Source organism: Doryrhamphus excisus, linkage group LG10 (assembly GCF_037039965.1).
Source record: "Doryrhamphus excisus strain RoL-2023G ecotype Guam linkage group LG10, RoL_Dexc_Guam_v1.1, whole genome shotgun sequence".
Taxonomy (NCBI): domain Eukaryota; kingdom Metazoa; phylum Chordata; class Actinopteri; order Syngnathiformes; family Syngnathidae; genus Doryrhamphus; species Doryrhamphus excisus.
In genome coordinates, this window is record NC_136366.1 from 2,256,242 (window position 1) to 2,273,106 (window position 16,865).

General features: G+C 39.5%; 3 protein-coding genes across 4 annotated transcripts in view; 2 read left to right on the forward strand and 1 right to left on the reverse strand.

The window, feature by feature from the left end:
* The window catches only part of sertad2b (SERTA domain containing 2b), a 71,753-nt gene that overhangs the window by 24,170 nt on the left and 30,718 nt on the right, over positions 1 to 16,865 (forward strand). The gene's annotated exons all lie outside the window — the stretch shown is intronic.
* On the forward strand, positions 2,157 to 9,569 carry pcgf6 (polycomb group ring finger 6). Its single transcript, XM_078793836.1, has 10 exons — positions 2,157 to 2,581; positions 3,186 to 3,285; positions 4,064 to 4,160; positions 4,882 to 4,937; positions 5,016 to 5,075; positions 5,564 to 5,681; positions 6,359 to 6,386; positions 6,557 to 6,655; positions 8,450 to 8,536; positions 8,798 to 9,569. The coding sequence occupies exons 1-10, from the start codon at positions 2,519 to 2,521 to the stop codon at positions 8,846 to 8,848; spliced, it is 759 nt and encodes a 252-aa protein (XP_078649962.1). The 5' UTR covers positions 2,157 to 2,518; the 3' UTR covers positions 8,849 to 9,569.
* LOC131106635 (alpha-internexin-like) lies at positions 9,673 to 15,587 on the reverse strand. 2 transcript variants are annotated; one of them, XM_058055883.2, is made up of 5 exons: positions 15,268 to 15,587; positions 14,796 to 15,026; positions 13,918 to 14,445; positions 11,688 to 11,812; positions 9,673 to 11,370 (listed from the first exon to the last, which is right to left on the reverse strand). In XM_058055883.2, exons 1-5 carry the CDS (start codon positions 15,556 to 15,558, stop codon positions 11,154 to 11,156), a joined length of 1,392 nt encoding a protein of 463 aa, XP_057911866.2. In that variant the 5' UTR covers positions 15,559 to 15,587; the 3' UTR covers positions 9,673 to 11,153. The 2 variants fall into 2 exon arrangements, with proteins under 2 accessions (XP_057911866.2, XP_057911875.2); XM_058055892.2 differs by having other exon boundaries at positions 9,673 to 11,374.

Genomic DNA, 16,865 nt, shown 5'->3' on the forward strand with positions numbered 1-16,865 from the left:
ACCCCTATTACCCCCTATTACTGATAATTCACTCATGTCTTTACAATAATTAGAATATTGTAATTATATTATATTAATATTATTTTAAATATATGTTGTATATTAATTATATTATATTATAATTATAATTAATTCATGTATTTATAGTTTATTATGAAAAAGTTAGTTCACTTCTTCTGTTTTTGAAAAGAGTTTATTATTAATTATGTTGTTATCTGGGAAAGACGAGCACAAATGGAAAAAAGTGTTAAAAAGCATAAATAATAAGTGTAAATAATAATAACAATGCCTCCTTTATTGCAGTTAATTGTTTTATTTTTACTTTCTGCACTTTAGGATTCCTTATTTGGAAATGGAATATTTTCATAATTCTTTACAATCTACAACATACAGGTTTTTAACATTATTAGAGCCCTTCAGACATGATCTAACACCCCTATAGTCAGTCACCTTTACTCTCCTAGTACCCAAATGGAGTAAACATAACAAACATATAAGACCTATGAGAAGAGTGGGAGGGTCAGGAAGTGGCAGGAAGTGACGTCAGGGGTTCAGTTGGGTTTTAGCTCAGTGTGGGTTTGGGTTACGGTCGCAACAGTAGCCCGTGTTGGGGGATAATTGTGCCTGTCGTGAGATGCTTCAAACCTGCAATAAAAGCCTTTTGTTTTGGGAATCAAGTCTGGTGCTTGTGTGTCTCACCACACATTACATTAACATTACTGACACCTAGTGACCAGTGTAGAATACTACATATCATCACAACATCTTGGAATGCATTTGTATTTGACTTCATTTCGCCATTTTTATGCTTGAGTGGCGTATTGCTCAATTCCTTCACTGTAATGAAAAGAGGCGACTTGCGGGGAATGATGATGACAAAGTGGTGTTTGAATTCGGCCGAATAGAAAGTGAAAGTGTTGTGTAGAGTCAGCTGCCTTTAAGACCTTCATTGTTTACAAGTGGCTCTCCTGTCAAAGCAGGGCGCTGGAATGTAGTGTTACACATGTGTCAGGTTTGGACCAAAGTCAGTTGAAGGCTGGTTAAAGCTTGTTCTGTCTGGTTGAAGCACGACTCCTCATTTACATAAATGATCATTACAACACACCAGAGTTTGACCTCCCTGTGGATACCACTTCAAAATAAACAGTTATTCAACTGGCTTCTAGTGACCCATGAGCTGAAATGAATAGTCCATTTAAACCATATCAATTCACTAAAAAACTCCACTCATTCTTGTTGTTTGCAATAATATCGTAGTAGCTATTTTGAGTTGTGATAGTGATTGTTTTGTTACGCCAGTCCGTGCTTCAGACAGGTTAACTTTGAAATATAAAAAAACAAAAGATAGTATACAATTATATGCTGAGTCAAGTGCATCCCATAGCTGCTCTCAATTGTCATCCTATACTGCCCTCTGCTGGACAGTAATGAGAAGTACGGTCTTAATAGTAGCACCGCCCTGAAGTTTAATATGAAATGTTAAACAGTAGTACTTTTTCCTCTTTTTTGTTCCTTTTACATGGGAGCCACTTGTTTCCGCCACTGAAGAAAAAAATACCCCAACGGTACGTCGAAAAATCGAAATTCCAACATAAAGAGTCATTATTATGAGTCGAAAGGATGAGATACAAACTGCGCATGTGCTGGGTACCACGTGACGAAGACGCCAGTGACGAACCTGGCACATGCGCAGTACGTATCTCAACTTTTCGAATTTGATCTCATATTTATGACTTTTTATCTCATATTTTAAACAAAAAAAAAGAAACAAAAAGATTGCACCACTAGCGTAGCGTTTATTAGCGACACAGATTGTCAGCTGAAGGAATACGCTCGCTACGCTTACTTTTTCAGCCGAGCGTCAGGAATTAAATGCAATATGAAATATTAATTAGGCCAACGTTAACAACTGTATATGTCAGAGCAGTCCCTGTCCTTTAAATTACAATACTTGCTGTTTAAATAAGCACCCCGAGGCATTGGTAAAATAAACAATGATAAGAAAAGTTGCCACAACGTCAACACTGACATCTTGTGGTTAGCAAAAAAGGAAGTCAGGAAGTCTTCCATTGAAATGACAGACAAGACACATATGAAGTATGCTTTATTGTGAAAGGTCCAGACCGGAAGTAGTGATTTCTGACTTTGCCGGGTGAACACAAGCGATTAGTTTCAGGGCAAATAGGAAGTAAGTATTCATGTGTAGACGCAGGGGACAGTAAAGTTAATTCGCGACTTCTCTTCGCGTTTCTTTGATATGGCGTCAGCGACCTAGCTATAGCCTGTAGCTATAAAGCTTTACCGCACGTGCATTTGACGCTATTTTGAGTGCTCACAACAAGTAGCAAGCTAACGTTAGCCAGCTAACCACGCGCGCACAGGTAGAAGTGGACTGTCGAGCAAAACCAAGCTTATGCTTCATTTTTAAGCCTCATAGATATAATTACACGAACTTTGAATGACTTGGATTAATGTCTTAAACATGTAGTTGCAAACCTGTGGTCCGCAGCGTTTGGGAATGTCATCGCCTCCATGTGGTGTCAGCAATCATGACGGCTCATCGACCAGCGATTCTGATGAGGTAAACTTATTTTATTTACGGTGTAAAAGTGAAAATACGACAGGAGAAGGATAATAAGAAGATTTGCATCATATTTCGCGGGTGCAAATGCGATTCAAGCACGATATTGATATTTGGAATGATACGATCCAAAACGATTCAGTCACTTTAAATCGATTCAGTAACTTTTTAGACAAAAATTTAACCAATGAAATTCCTGGATACTGGACAGTGCAGGTGACGTTTCCAAGACCCCCGCCCCTTTTTTGGGAAGGGAATTAATTCTGGATATAAATAATTCCCCACAAAATGTTCCTTCTCCTCATCATGACAGCATTTGATTCATCCTACGTATCAAAATCCGCCGCGGCGTGCAACTCGACTTAACGTTTATCATTTATACCGGTATAAGTAATTATCTTATTATTGGAAAGAATATTATCCAACCCTAATATACACTCTACATAGCCTGCCTTTTGACGCCCCTGCACAGCCTGAAGCTCCATACCTCCATTTGAAGGAAAAGCACCCCAGATCGTGGTGGCCTTGAACAAGTTTCAAATGATTGACTTACTGCATCATCTTACTTCACCGTTAATTTGATGTTTAATTTTGTTCTCCACAGCCTAAGATCCCTCTCAGTCAGTTCTACCCACATATCCGATGCGCCCTGTGCTGCGGCTTCTTCATTGATGCCACCACCATCACAGAGTGTTTACACACCTGTAAGTACATTTGAAAGCACCATTGTGGAAAAAGATGTTTTTTTTTTTTAAATCTGAGATTAAATCAAACGAAATATATTTCAGTTAGGATTAGCACAATCATTTATTTTTGCTGAATGCTGCAATTATTAATATTAATATTATGAATACCTGCATTGTTATGTGACCATGTTAAACAGAAACATGTTTGTCCACTCCTGTATTTTGTCAATGTAGTTTTCTTCAAAGTAGTGTTAAAGACTCATCTTGTTCTCATGAGCCAAGTATGGTGCATCATCTTGTATCGTGACGGCCCTACAAACCACCAAAATAGTCACAAAGTGGCTTTAATGACAACAAAGTGGCTGTCATAAAGCCATGATCTCAGTCCCATAGAAAAGGCCTGCAAACCCGACTTGGCTAAACCACTTCTGTCAGGAAGAGCTGGCCAGAACTATTGTGAGTAGCTTGTGGAAGGATACACAGAATGCTAAGGTACATTATTATGTCGCTGTAAAATGTATAATAACTTTGAAAAAAATAATTACAAGAAAACTCATTAAAACATTTTGTAATTGCAGCATTTACCAAGAAGAAATAATTTTGGTAATTCTAACTGACCTAAGAGTTAAAAAGAAAAGTTAATATGAGATAGTGAGAAGAAATGTTAGTCTTTTTACGGCGTGTTTGTAATCCATATCAAGAAATCCCAAACCATAATTCAGGTCCTGCACAATTGACGTGTGGCTAACTCTAGGCAGACCTCACATCTCTCTCATTCTGTTTTGTCTTTCCCCAGTTTGCAAAAGTTGCATTGTGAAGCATTTTTTCTCCACCAACAGATGTCCGACATGTGAAATTATAGTCCACGAAACACAACCGCTTTACAATATCAGGTATTTCTTCTTATACCTTGTGGTGTATGTACTATGTTCTTAGACTGTGAGGTGTTTTAATAAGTTACAGTGCATGACGCTGATGCAAAGCTCTGGTATAATTGTTACAAGTAACAGCGCACAGTGTCCATGACCCTTTTAGCATTCTATGATCTTTATACGTAATGATTGTTAGGACAGTGGAGCGGTTGTGACCAAACGAGCGCCCAATATTGGTGGGCGTGTCTCCTTTCTTTGAGTTTTTTAATCATGTTTATTTTCACCTTCATCATGATGGCTTTCCTTTTCTTTGGCCCACTGCCGTTTTGGGGATATAATAAAGTGCAAAGGTGTGTGACAATAAGTTTTGTTTTGAGAAATGCTGATTCGTGGGAAGAGGACGGCTAGAATTCTACCAGATTGTGAGCTATGACATTGCTACTGTGAATTTTAATATCTGCAATATGGAAGTGGCGGCGTAAGAGGCATTAATTACGTACTTTACACTCATACACTATAAACCTTGCAATCTAACCTACCTTGATGTTACCAGCATCACACGATTGCGACGTGTGGCTGTTTTCTTGTACAGCATTAATGTCCAAGCAGAACCTGGAGTAATTTTAGATTTTTTTTAATTTATTTTAAATTAAAAAAAAAATGTATTTAATTTTTTTTTTCTCTGAGTGCTTAAAATCTTACAATTTTTTATTTTTACTGTCTGTTTTTTCTTTTTCATCAGACTCGACCGACAGCTCCAGGATATTGTTTACAAAATGGTTCCTTTCCTGGAGGCATGTAAGTACAGAAAAATATAATTTTGTGAAACATCATTGTTCTGTTGTCATTTCTGACTGAAACCATTTTGAACTCCAGATGAAAGAGAACAAATGTGTAACTTCTACAGAAAAAGAGGGCTGGAGGTACCCAAACCAGGTAACGTTGTTGTTAAATAACTCATGTAGTGTACGCGCATCATCTGGAGCAGGGGTGGGCAAACTACAGCCCTGGAGCCACATCCGGCCCGCCCATTCTTTCCAGTGTATTTCATTGTAACTTAACATAGAACCTGGCAACGTGGCTTGAGCCAAACATTCGATGGTTTAAGTAGCTCTTTTATCATTTTGGTTATTTGATGTGGTCTTCTGTTTACAAAGTGATCCTGAAAAAAGGGACACAAGCACATGTAGCAGATGTAGCATGACACTTTTACAGATTTTACCGATAGAATTATATGTGTAAAATATAGTCTGGCCCTCGTCAATTTAGTTAAATAAATAAATATCTACATAATCAGATGAATTCAGTGTATGATTGCCAGAATATGACACGGCCTATTTCAAGTGAAACCCAGAGCTGTCATATTTATAAATATTTTTGTCTTCTAAGTGACAAGAATAAAGACTCGTTCAATTCTATGGCAGTGGCGTTTTCCTGTGCAGCTCCTCCTGTGTTGAAACGGCAAAAGAAGGATTCCATCCCTCAGTCTGTGCTCAACATTCCTCCGGAGCTGGATGTCTCACTGCTGCTGGAGTTTGTAGGGTGAGTTGCCTTCAGTTGCTTTGTGGGATCTTGGAGCATCATGGTGTACAATTCCTAGCAGGAAGAAGCGGGATAAAATGCTTTTGAATGTCTCCCCCCAGTACCCCATGCAGTATCAAACTGAGGTAGAAGGCACCTTTAAAGGGACCTATTATGCTCATTTTTTGGCCCTTTCTATCGAGCTGTGGACTATTATAGAGCAGCTCCACGCAATAATCGCACAAAAAACTTTCTAGATCTTCCAGAATTTGCTCCGATTCCAGCTGTATTTCTTGGAATTTCCAAAACTGTCTGTTTTAATTTATTCCACCCACGGCACGCCTACTCTGTTGTGATTGGTCATACTCCCAAGCGCTTCTAAGTGCTGTACTACTGGCGAACCCCACTTTCTAATGTGGGTGTAGGCAATAAATGACAATAAATGAATAAAATCTTTAGTGAGCTAATGAAAAAGTGTTTAGGTGCTATGGGCGTAGAACAATTTCCTGGAATTTCCTTTGGCATCGTTTAGTAACACGGGAATACCATACTCTAAGAATATAGCTGGCAAATATATGGAAAAGGCTCAATATGGCCCCTTTTTAAAGAAAACAACAAGGCCGCAGTTGCACAAATTAGCCACCTGATGTCCCTGTTTATCTTAATATGGAATGTATTGATTGTCATTTTCCTTTCAGGGCGGAAGAAGGTGTCAGCAACTACAAGGTCATTATTTGACATCTTTGACAAACACATCTAAAGTAGCTAAAGTTAACTACAAACTCTTGCAGACATAAGATATAATCATTTAGTTTGAGATTAATTCATGAATATATCACGGAATTAAACCCAGTAGTGACTGATTCAGCTTTCCATGGCGCTCCATCCCTGTCCAGCCCCTAGAAAGACCATATGTGCGTGTGTCAGGTGAAGCCACTATTCGCCACGTGGAGCTGTTCATCAGGAGGAAGATGGGACTCGGCCCAACGTGTCAGGTAAGTCGGCCTAGCATCCTTAATTAACTTACTTAATCGGAACACAGTCACCTTGATCCTGCGTTTTGCCTCAGGTGTGAAAGCTTAGCACAGAATGTTAGTCGTATGTACGCGTACCGCTATGTTGTAATGACGACACTTGATGAAATATTGGGAAAGTCCAGAAGGACAGGACTGCACTAGAACTACTACGTTGGAGTTTAGTGGTGGGCACAATAGTAACCATGATGTTTATGATGGGGGAAACTTAATCCTTAATTCCTGTCCTCCTCTCACATCGTTACTGTCATGCAGCCAATATGGGATCGTTTGACCCCCATTGATTGTAAATGTCAGAGTATGGTAGACTTTACCACATATGTCCATCTGGCTAAACATTGACTATGTTAAACATGAACAACACTGGTAAACCAACACATGGAGCTATGCTAAGAGGTTGTACAGATTATATTACAGTATATATTATATTACAAGAAAAAAAGTCTGCATTTCAGCTTCATAATATGGATTCCTAAAAAATATCATTAGTGTGAAATTTGGTCTTTTCCCTTGAAAAAAATGTTTTCCAAATATTTCAGCTGTACTTTTTGTACATCCTCTCTTCATTATGACTTTATTCTTGTAACATCACGTTCCACTCTCTAATTTTCCAAATATTACAACTTTGTTGCTCTTAATAATACAACTTCTATTTTCATAGTTCATCACTTAGCGATGTTGTTTTTGCTCAGATTATGTTAAATAAATTAGTTAAAATTACAACTTTTTTCTTTTAATATTTTGACTTTATACTTGTAAAATGACTATTTACATTTTTGCTTTTTTTTTCCCTTTATATATTACATTTTCAGAATGTGCAGGCCAATAATAAAACCACAAACCTGGCGCTTATCCCAGTTGACTTTAGGCAAAAGAAAGGGTACTGCCTTGAACCGGTCCCCAGCCAATCCCAGGGCACCTACAGCGGGGTGGAAAAAGGGTTTTCCCTTTTCCTGGGTTATATTTTATTGCATGTTTGTCACACTTTCTGTCACCATTAGTAGTAATAAATAAATATAATAATAATAATAATAAAACGGCAAATAATAAAAACGTAAGAAACCACATATAGTTGGCGGGTAGACAAATGATTTTTTTCAGATTAAAATGAACAAAGCATTATTAGAGCCCTGTAGACATGACAAAACACGACTATAGGCACATTTATACTTTTTATTTACAACATATTGCGCAACTGCAGGGTCTTGAGACACATGCTAACTCGCAAACTAGAGAGCTAGCGACCTAAACGGTAGCCCTCAAGTTATTTCCTTTAAACTTAAATAGCCAAACACTTACCACTTCCACACGGATAGGGAGGATAACTATTAACAGTTATTTAACCTTTAACATGAACATTAATCAAACGTAATAATTTTTTCTGGGTACATGATACCATACAGCATCCATATCAAACTTGCGCGGGCCGCACTAACATTAAACTTTTATATCAAGGCGGGGGCCGCAAACTAGTGTCCTGCGGGCCACATTTGGCCCGCGTGCCGCATGTTTGAGACCCCTGCTGTAGAGGATTCCACTCATCATTGCGGAATCATTGTCATTCAGCCGCATTGGAGGCTTTTTCCAGCATGAAGCGTCTTAGGACTTTGACTCGGCCACCCCAAGTCTTCATTTTGTTTTTCTTCAGCCATTCAGAGGTGGACTTGGCGTGTTTTGGATCATTGTCCCGCTGCAGAACCTACATAGGTTTCAGCTTCAGGTCACCAACAGACGGTCAGACATTTTGTCTTGCAGGTAGATATGGTTTGTGGGGATCATCTGCTGGATCACTATCAGGCACTGAAAGATGTACAGAGCTCTGTGGGAGCAGAGTCCCTGCAGGTGAGAACCGCTCTTTTGGGTCAACAGAAGCAAGTGTTATGATTCAAGATCTATGACGTTTTGCACTCCATCCATCCATTTATTTTATTTATTTTATACTGCTTGGTCGGCCACCCAGCACTGTGCATGGTGGCCGGCCTGCTTCCAGCACAATAAAACAATACATGATGATTATTACTCTGTACTTATATTGGTAAGATGGTAATTGTGAATGGCACACAGAATTGGAACTCACGTGATTTGGCCTCCATTTTCCCACAGGATGGCCTTCTGGTGCTGCACTTCGGCTTGGTCCTGCCCAGTCAGTCTTGACCGGGAAGGTTGGCTCTCCTGACACAGAATTTTCTCATCTGTGTCATCCCTTTTCCAAGTCTTAATGGGCTCATTCAATGCCAATGGCTCCCAAGCAGCGGTCTACTATGTCTGTTGGACACAGCTAGTATATATTTGTATACTTGTATACATACTTGGATAAATATTCATGTATTTAATAATCGAGGTGTAAGGGCTTGACACACAGGGAACTACTGCCAAATATTTCTGAGCTTTATGTTGAGCTCTCTTTTCAACAGCCTTAATGTAACGTTTGGATACACGCACACAGTTGCACATTTTGTACTTGTTGAGTTTGTGTGTTAGTACTTTGACATTACTAGAATATCAGGTTGGAAACTGAAATATCTTTTGTTAGGTTTGATGAATAAAATGAATACTTTTGAAATGTGATGTCTATTTTGGTGTGCTTTTTTAATTATTTTTTTTTGATCATTAATGGCTGAACTCAATGTGTTTATTGATAACATTTGCCATGCGATTTAAGGCACCCAGTCTTGAAATGATCAAATCTTGGAAGCTAGAGATAGTGTTTATTTTTGCCAAAAGGAGGATCTACTAAATATTGATGTCATTTTTTTGTTGGGGTGCCCAAATTTAGGCACCTTTTGTTTAAATAATTATTGTATACTTTCTTTCAATCCTATAAACTTAATTCCCCCCTTCCTATATCCTATATATATGATATATTTCACTAAAATGACTGATCCCAACAACCTGTGATTTATCAAGGAAAATATTGAAAATGATCAGGGGTGCCCAAACTTTTGTCATACAGTACCACTGTGTGTCATGACATGAAAGATGAGACAGAAATGTGTATTCATCTTTTTATTCGATTCATTCCACCAGTCGGAGCAAATGACTTGGTACGGGGTGGAGGGGGGGGGGCACTGATTCCTAAAGATATGGCCTACATACATATGTATCTGCTTGATACAGTACATACAGTACATATATTTTCACAGCCACTTCTAACAAAGGTTTCACAGGTACGAGATTAGAGACTATGCACTAACGTGAAACTCAACTCATTTAGGCCAGGGGTGCCCAAAGTGCAACATGGATGCTATATAAAATATAATTATGGTAAAATTTTAAAAGTTGCATAAAGAATAATTATATTTTTTGTAGTCGGGAAATTATCAAAAATAAAATCAGTTGTAATTTTTGGAAAGATTGGTTGTAAGTCAAAATATTAAGAGGAAGGCTATAAGTAATGAGGAGGAAAATGTCATTTTAGCAACAATGTTTAAATATAAACTTTTTTAAAATCATGAATAAAACAAAAATTTGACATTTTTGGAAAAATAGGTTGCAGAAAATAGAGAATAAAGACCAAATATGTGAAGAAAGTAATAATTACTCAAAAAAAAAGTTAAAATACTTGTAAAAAAAAAAAGAAAAACAGCAGAAAATGAAAAATAAAACTGCTGTCATAGTAAAACATGTTTTTTAAATGGTCAAAAAATTTAATTTTAGCAACAATGTGTAAATATAAACTTTTTTAAAATCATGAATAAAGCAAAAATTTGACATTTTTGGAAAAATAGGTTGCAGAAAATAGAGAATAAAGACCAAATATTTGAAGAAAGTAATAATTACTTTAAAAAAAAAGTTAAAATACTTGTAAAAAAAGAAAAACAACAGCAGAAAATTGAAAATAAAAACTGCTGTCATAGTAAAACATGTTTTTTAAATGGTCATAATATGGGAAGGAATAAAATATAATTTTTGGAAAACAAGTTATGGGGAAAAATTACAATATTTTGGGAATAAATTCAACATATGTGCAAAGTTATAATTACAAGGAAACAGTTGAAATTGCGAAAAATTGAAAATTGCAATTAAGTCAAAATATTACAAGAAAAAAGTTACTTTGCTATCATTTCAGTTGAATATTTTTATGATTTTTGTAAAAGTCATAATATGGGAAACAAAATTGATTTAAATTGTCATTTCATTTGTTGAGTCAAATCTTCTTATATAACAATATATATTATATAGTATATATAAAATATTGTTACGGGACGCCCCCGGTTGAGTTGACAAGCACGTTTTGTGGCCATCAAAGGTTGATTTCCTGAATCACCTGAACTTTTACAGATCATTTTTGACATCTTGATACATTTGAGAGTCCAAAAAGGTTCTGGAAGCTTCAGATGTCTGCACCGTGGGTCTCAAAAACATACTCTTATCAAGTACTCACTCCAAAATCATGAGTGGTAATAATTCTATGGACTCTTCCACACATCATTTTGACTACTATGACTTCCTGTATTTTCTATTTGTCGCCTTCCCCGACTGCGTCTGCGTCTTCAGTTGTTGGAGTTGATGTCTGCTTCGTCCTTCTCCTCCTCCTTGAGGCTTTCCTTCTTGGCTCCGTCTTTGTCTCGCTGGCCGCTTCTGGAGGAGCTGGCTGGGGCTCGGACCTGGTAGCTGTATGCTGAAGCTCCGAATGACATCCCTGAGTTGAAGTGAGTCTCCTCCCCTTCCAGCAGCTTCCTTGGAGGATGAAAGGGAATATAACATGTAACAGTAAGGAACGGTTTTTACTCTTTCTCTTGCACTCTTGGATCTTAAGGAGGTTCCGAGCTTCAAAATGCATGAAGAGCACGTGACCCAAATGTTCTGCAACATCTGCCGTTTGACGCCCCTGCACAACCTGAAGCTCCATTGTTCCATTGAAGGATCATGATGGCGCCCCCTCCACTGTGTCATGTGGAAAACATCTCATCTGGGATGTTGGAAGCCACCAGGACCTTCAAGGTTAAAAAAATGTGGAACCATAACCCCCAGCTGGCTGAATGAAACCCACCTATAAGCAGCTATCTCAATGTCCAGAGCCATCTTCACATTGAGCAGGTCTTGGTACTCTCTCAGATGCTGTGCCATCTCCCCCTTTAGGTTCCTTAGCTCGGTGTCCAGTTGACCGATGGTGTCCTGTCAGAAGAGGACACGTCAAGCATGCTGAAGGCAACAGTGGAAATGTCAATCACGCGGCTCATACATTCACAGGTTGGTTTTATCTTCCAAAAAGGAAAACAATAACCTTTGAGGAACTTTGCTATAAACAAACACCAGGAGAAGAAGGTGGCCCCGATTTAGCAACAGTCCGGGTTAATCTAATAGACATGCAGGATCAATTCGCTAAGAACTTTCTCCGTCTAAGCCCAAGTGACTTCCACACTAATGCCACACCTTTTTTTTTTACCTGTTGACATTAACTCTGTTTAACTATCATGCATTGGTACAGGTCATTAGGAAAGGCCCCTAATAGATTCAAAATGAAGTTCTTTTTGTCTCCTAAATCAAATAATTTAAAGATGTTAGAAAAACGGATTGGAATAAAGAAATTGATTAGGGAGGAGTCTCATACATGGCTCATTGTTGATAATTGTTGATAAGGGATATTTTAGCAAGATATACAGTAATCCCGTGAGGTGAAATGAGCAATACATGACGATTTATGGGAGTCGTCAGCATCAACACGATACAATCATCATGAGTTAAAACGATGGTTTAACCACAGCTTATCCCTTTGTAGGGTTTCTCTTCAACCTGTCCTTGACACAGAAAAGTTGGGGACAGCCAGCCGGCAGCATGCTGTTAGTTAATAGCGTTACTCAAGCCGTTTGACCCTGTTTAATCCTATTACTGGACAAGGTTGGACACTGTCCACCGCAGGACTTATTTGAACTATTGCTCTCACTGAGGATGTGCGTGTCTTTAAAAGCACCTTTTTAGTCATCTCTTGTGTTACCTTTCGTGGTTAAGACACAAATTATGAATACCTTAAAAAACAAGATGGAATAATACGTAGTCACACGTCGCTATTCGGCTGTCTTAGAATACTCGACTCTTTCATGTCTCGATTGGGAGTCTGATTCGCCAATCAATCTCGCTATGGAATGGTATAAAAATATCACGTGATCGAGATTTTACCATTCTGACAACAGTGGGGTGACAACAGCTGCTACTGAACACCTATTTTTTTATGAAGACTATCATTGTTTTTGTTACGGTTATCTTAGAAAAGTCGACTCTTTCATGTCTCGATTGGGAGGAGTCTGATTCGACGATCAATCTCGCTATGGAATGGTATAAAAATATCACGTGATTGAGATTTTACCATTCTGACAACAGTAGGATGACAACAGCTGCTTCTGAACACCTATTTTTACAAAGACTATCATTGTTTTTGTTAAAAAATACCATGCTATGATTAAAAAACAGCATAATGTGTCTTAAAGACTTAATAAAGACTACAAAATGAGCTACGTGTTTACCACGAATGAATAAAAACCACCCTCTTATATTGGTACAATCCAAAGGAGTTTAGCTGAGCGCTAGCTTTGAATGCTAGGAAGATCGTCAATATCAACAAATTTAGGTGAAAGATGAAGATAGCATATGAAATACAACTTCTAAGCAGTTTTTTTCTTTTACACACGATATCAAAACAACCAACAGCGTATGGTTTAAAACAGGTAAGGCTCTTATGGCAACGTCGTTTTATATCTCGACAGAGAATTGGGAGGCAAGAAATGAGGCTGAGTTTTGGCAAGTTCAGATTTGGCAGTAGAACTGGGACAATAATGAAGTCATTATAATACTAGAACTCCTCCAGTGTGTGGATAAGCGGTATAGAAATTGGGTAATACTATAAGTAGATCATTTTGCTGGCCTCAATATATTGCCATGTGCATATATATGTATCTGTTTTCCTCTCATTTTGCCTCCAAACAGTCAGAGTTCACTCTGTGCATTGATTCAGTACCTTGGTTTGTTCCATAGAACAACGGCATGAACAGAGTGAACGGGGAGGAGGCGGGGCCGGTAGCATACACACAGAAGAATCGTAGATTGCAATACATGGTTAGATATTTTTATCCTTTTTCATTGTATTTTTTCTTAAAATCTCATGTATTGTCACCCCTACTCTAATCTAATTAGATCATATTTTCCAATGTATTCTCTCCATATTCCAAATCTGATGACATGACACAAAAAAGAAAGACCAGTACCAATAGTCTTCTATGGCATACCTGCATTGCCGTAACTTCAGCATTGTGAGCATCCTCCATCTCGGCGATCTGCCTCTCCAGTGACTCGTTTGCACCCCTCAGGGTCTCAATCTCCAGGGTCTTGGCCTGCAGCTGCCTCCTGAACTCATTCATCTCCTCCCTGCTGGCCCGCATGGCCTCGTTGCTCCGAGTGGCCTGTTCACTGAGGCTGGCAAACTTGGTCTTGTACCACTCCTCAGCTGACTGCAGGTTTTTGGAGGCGATGCACTCGTACTGGTTACGGATCTCTTTCAGGGCCGAGGTGAGGTCCGGTTTGGCAAGTTCCAGTTCCACCGAGACCTGCTGCGCGTCCATCAAGCTGCTCAGCTCCTGGATTTCCTCTTCGTGGACTTTGTTCAGGAAGGAGATTTCATCCATCAGCGATTCCACTCGGCGCTCCAGATCTAAACGAACCGCCACAGCATCATCCACGTCTTTCCTGAAGGACCTCAAGGTTTGTTCCGTCTCCTCCCGTACTCTGAACTCCTCCTCATACTTTGCATTGAGTTTCTAAAATGTAGGCAGTTACACATAAGATGAAAAAATATATGCAGTTTTTTGCAATGTCTGCTCTTGTTGCTAGGCAGAATTAATAGTACAGAGCTTACTGCATAAAGTGGAACCTTTAGTGAGTGTCATTTATCAGTTTCAGAAGGTCTGACTCAAATTGAATCCATTATTTTCATCAGAAATCCAATTAATTTGTTCCAGAAAGCCAAAAATGTTAACACAGGACATGTTTTTATATTGTTACAAATATATTTTTACATGCATTAAACCATTTTACATGATACTTCTTGAATTCAATAGTGTTCCTTCATAGCGTCTGATGTCATAGACAGTGTTGTGTTTACTTCTACCTGCAGCTCTTCCTCCATGTTGTTCCTCTGGATCAGGATGTGGCTGTTATCCCTGTTCAGTTCATCCAGCTGGGACCGCAAGTCCCTCATCTCCTGCTGATAGAGACGAGCCACCCGCGACGGCTCGCTCTGCCTCTGCCGCAGCGTCACCAGCTCGGACTCCAGTACTTTATTCTGCTGCTCCAGGTGTCGAACTTTATCAATGAACATGGCGAAGCGGTCATTCAGGCCCTGTTGAACAAGAGAGATACTTGCTTACCTTGAATTCGAACAATGTATACTGTAGTAGTCTAGTGGCCTAGTGGTGTTTAATAACGAAACTGATGGCAAATGATCAGAAATGAAATCAGTGTTGCCGACTAATTGCTAATTGCTACATGTAGAAAATATCCTCTAGATTCCTTTTAGAAGATTAACGACCTTTTCTGGTCTTAATGGACACTGTAAGCATGTATCGCTCTTCATCACACACCTGCAGCTGCTCCTTCTCGTTGGTTCTGATGACTTTCAGTTCGTTGTTGACCACGGAGGTGTGGCTCAAGTCCAGGGAGTCTGAGGCCGTGAGAGAGAAGGTGGTCTGCGGGTGGACCATCCTCCTGTACGTGCCCACGGAGGTGCTGCCGCTGCGGGACACCGCCATGGACCTGAGCCCCGCGGAGGTCCGAGGCACGGCGCTGCCCATACGGGAGGAGGAGGAGGAGGAGGCGGAGAACCTGCTGGAATCTCCGAAAATCTTCCGGTAGGAGGAAGAATTGTAGCTCATGTTTGCCGCCGAGTCACAGCTGAAAGTGAAGAGCTTATGAAGGCAGATTTACAGCAGCTTATAAGCAACAGGTGGAGCAAACCATTTCACACGCGGACGCAGGATGTTCTCTTAAAGCTGATGTGTAACGCAAAAACACAAGCGGCCATATTTGTACGTGGAACTGTCCACTTTATTGACATTTTCAGTCAGGGTGGGTGATACTGCAGATTTTTGTATCGATCCGATCAATATAATATAATACTTTAATGGAAAATGTACTTGTGATAAAGTAATAATACTTATTAAGCAAGAAAAAATACAAAAAAGTAATTGCCCCTTTAAGCTAATAACTGGTGGGGCCACCCTTAGCAGCAACAACTGCAATCAAGGCTGCTTTTGCCCATGCAGTGTCTCATTTAAGAAGTCATGAACAGTGGCCATCTTTGGATGTTGTCGTGGGGTCTTTTGGGACCTCTTGGATGAGTCGTCTCTTCGCTCTTGGGGTCATTTTGGTTTGCCGGCCACTCCTGTGGTAAGGTTCACCATCGTTCCATGTTTTCGCCATTTGCGGATAATGGCTCTCCCTGTGGTTTGCTGGAGTCCCAAAGCTTTAAAAACACACCGATAGATCTCAGTCAAGTTATGTTATATCGTACATTTGTTTTATTCGTTATTATTTTACCGTTCTTTTAACAGCTGTATGATTTTTAGAGTTGAACGTTGCAGTTCCCTGTGATTGCCAGCAGAGGGCGGCACATACACGTTATTACTTCCCCTCCATCTCGCCGAGCCACGTACTTGCAAATAAAGATGATTTTATTGTACCTGCATGTGAAACTAGAATATTTATCAAGAGAAATACAGTACGTGATGTGGTGATAAAATATATTCTAATTGGAAAAACGGGATCAGAGGGTAAAGAGATCGTACAGTGATTGGACAACGTCTCCGTCAATCACAGCTCCCACATAGTTTGTTCGTTCGTGTGCATATCGTAACAATTCCTCCCTAGTATTTGCTACCATCCATAACCACCCACAAGTCTCAGCGGTGTCCCCTTAAAAACACACACACACGAACACGCACACGCCCAATACCCACGGTGTGACAGCTCACCGCCGTGGCTGCTTGCCGCTTGTGCCTTATTGGACGCCGCCACTGTGTGGGCGGGACACGAGGTGGTGATTCAGCAGTGAGTCACCACGTGGTGTTACGTGTCTGTCACACGCTTTGCTCTGCTGTGATTCCTGAGGCGTTGAGGTGCCGTCGGAAGTGAAACAATTACGCCGTATAATCTTGTGACGTACTGGCGATTTAACAACAAA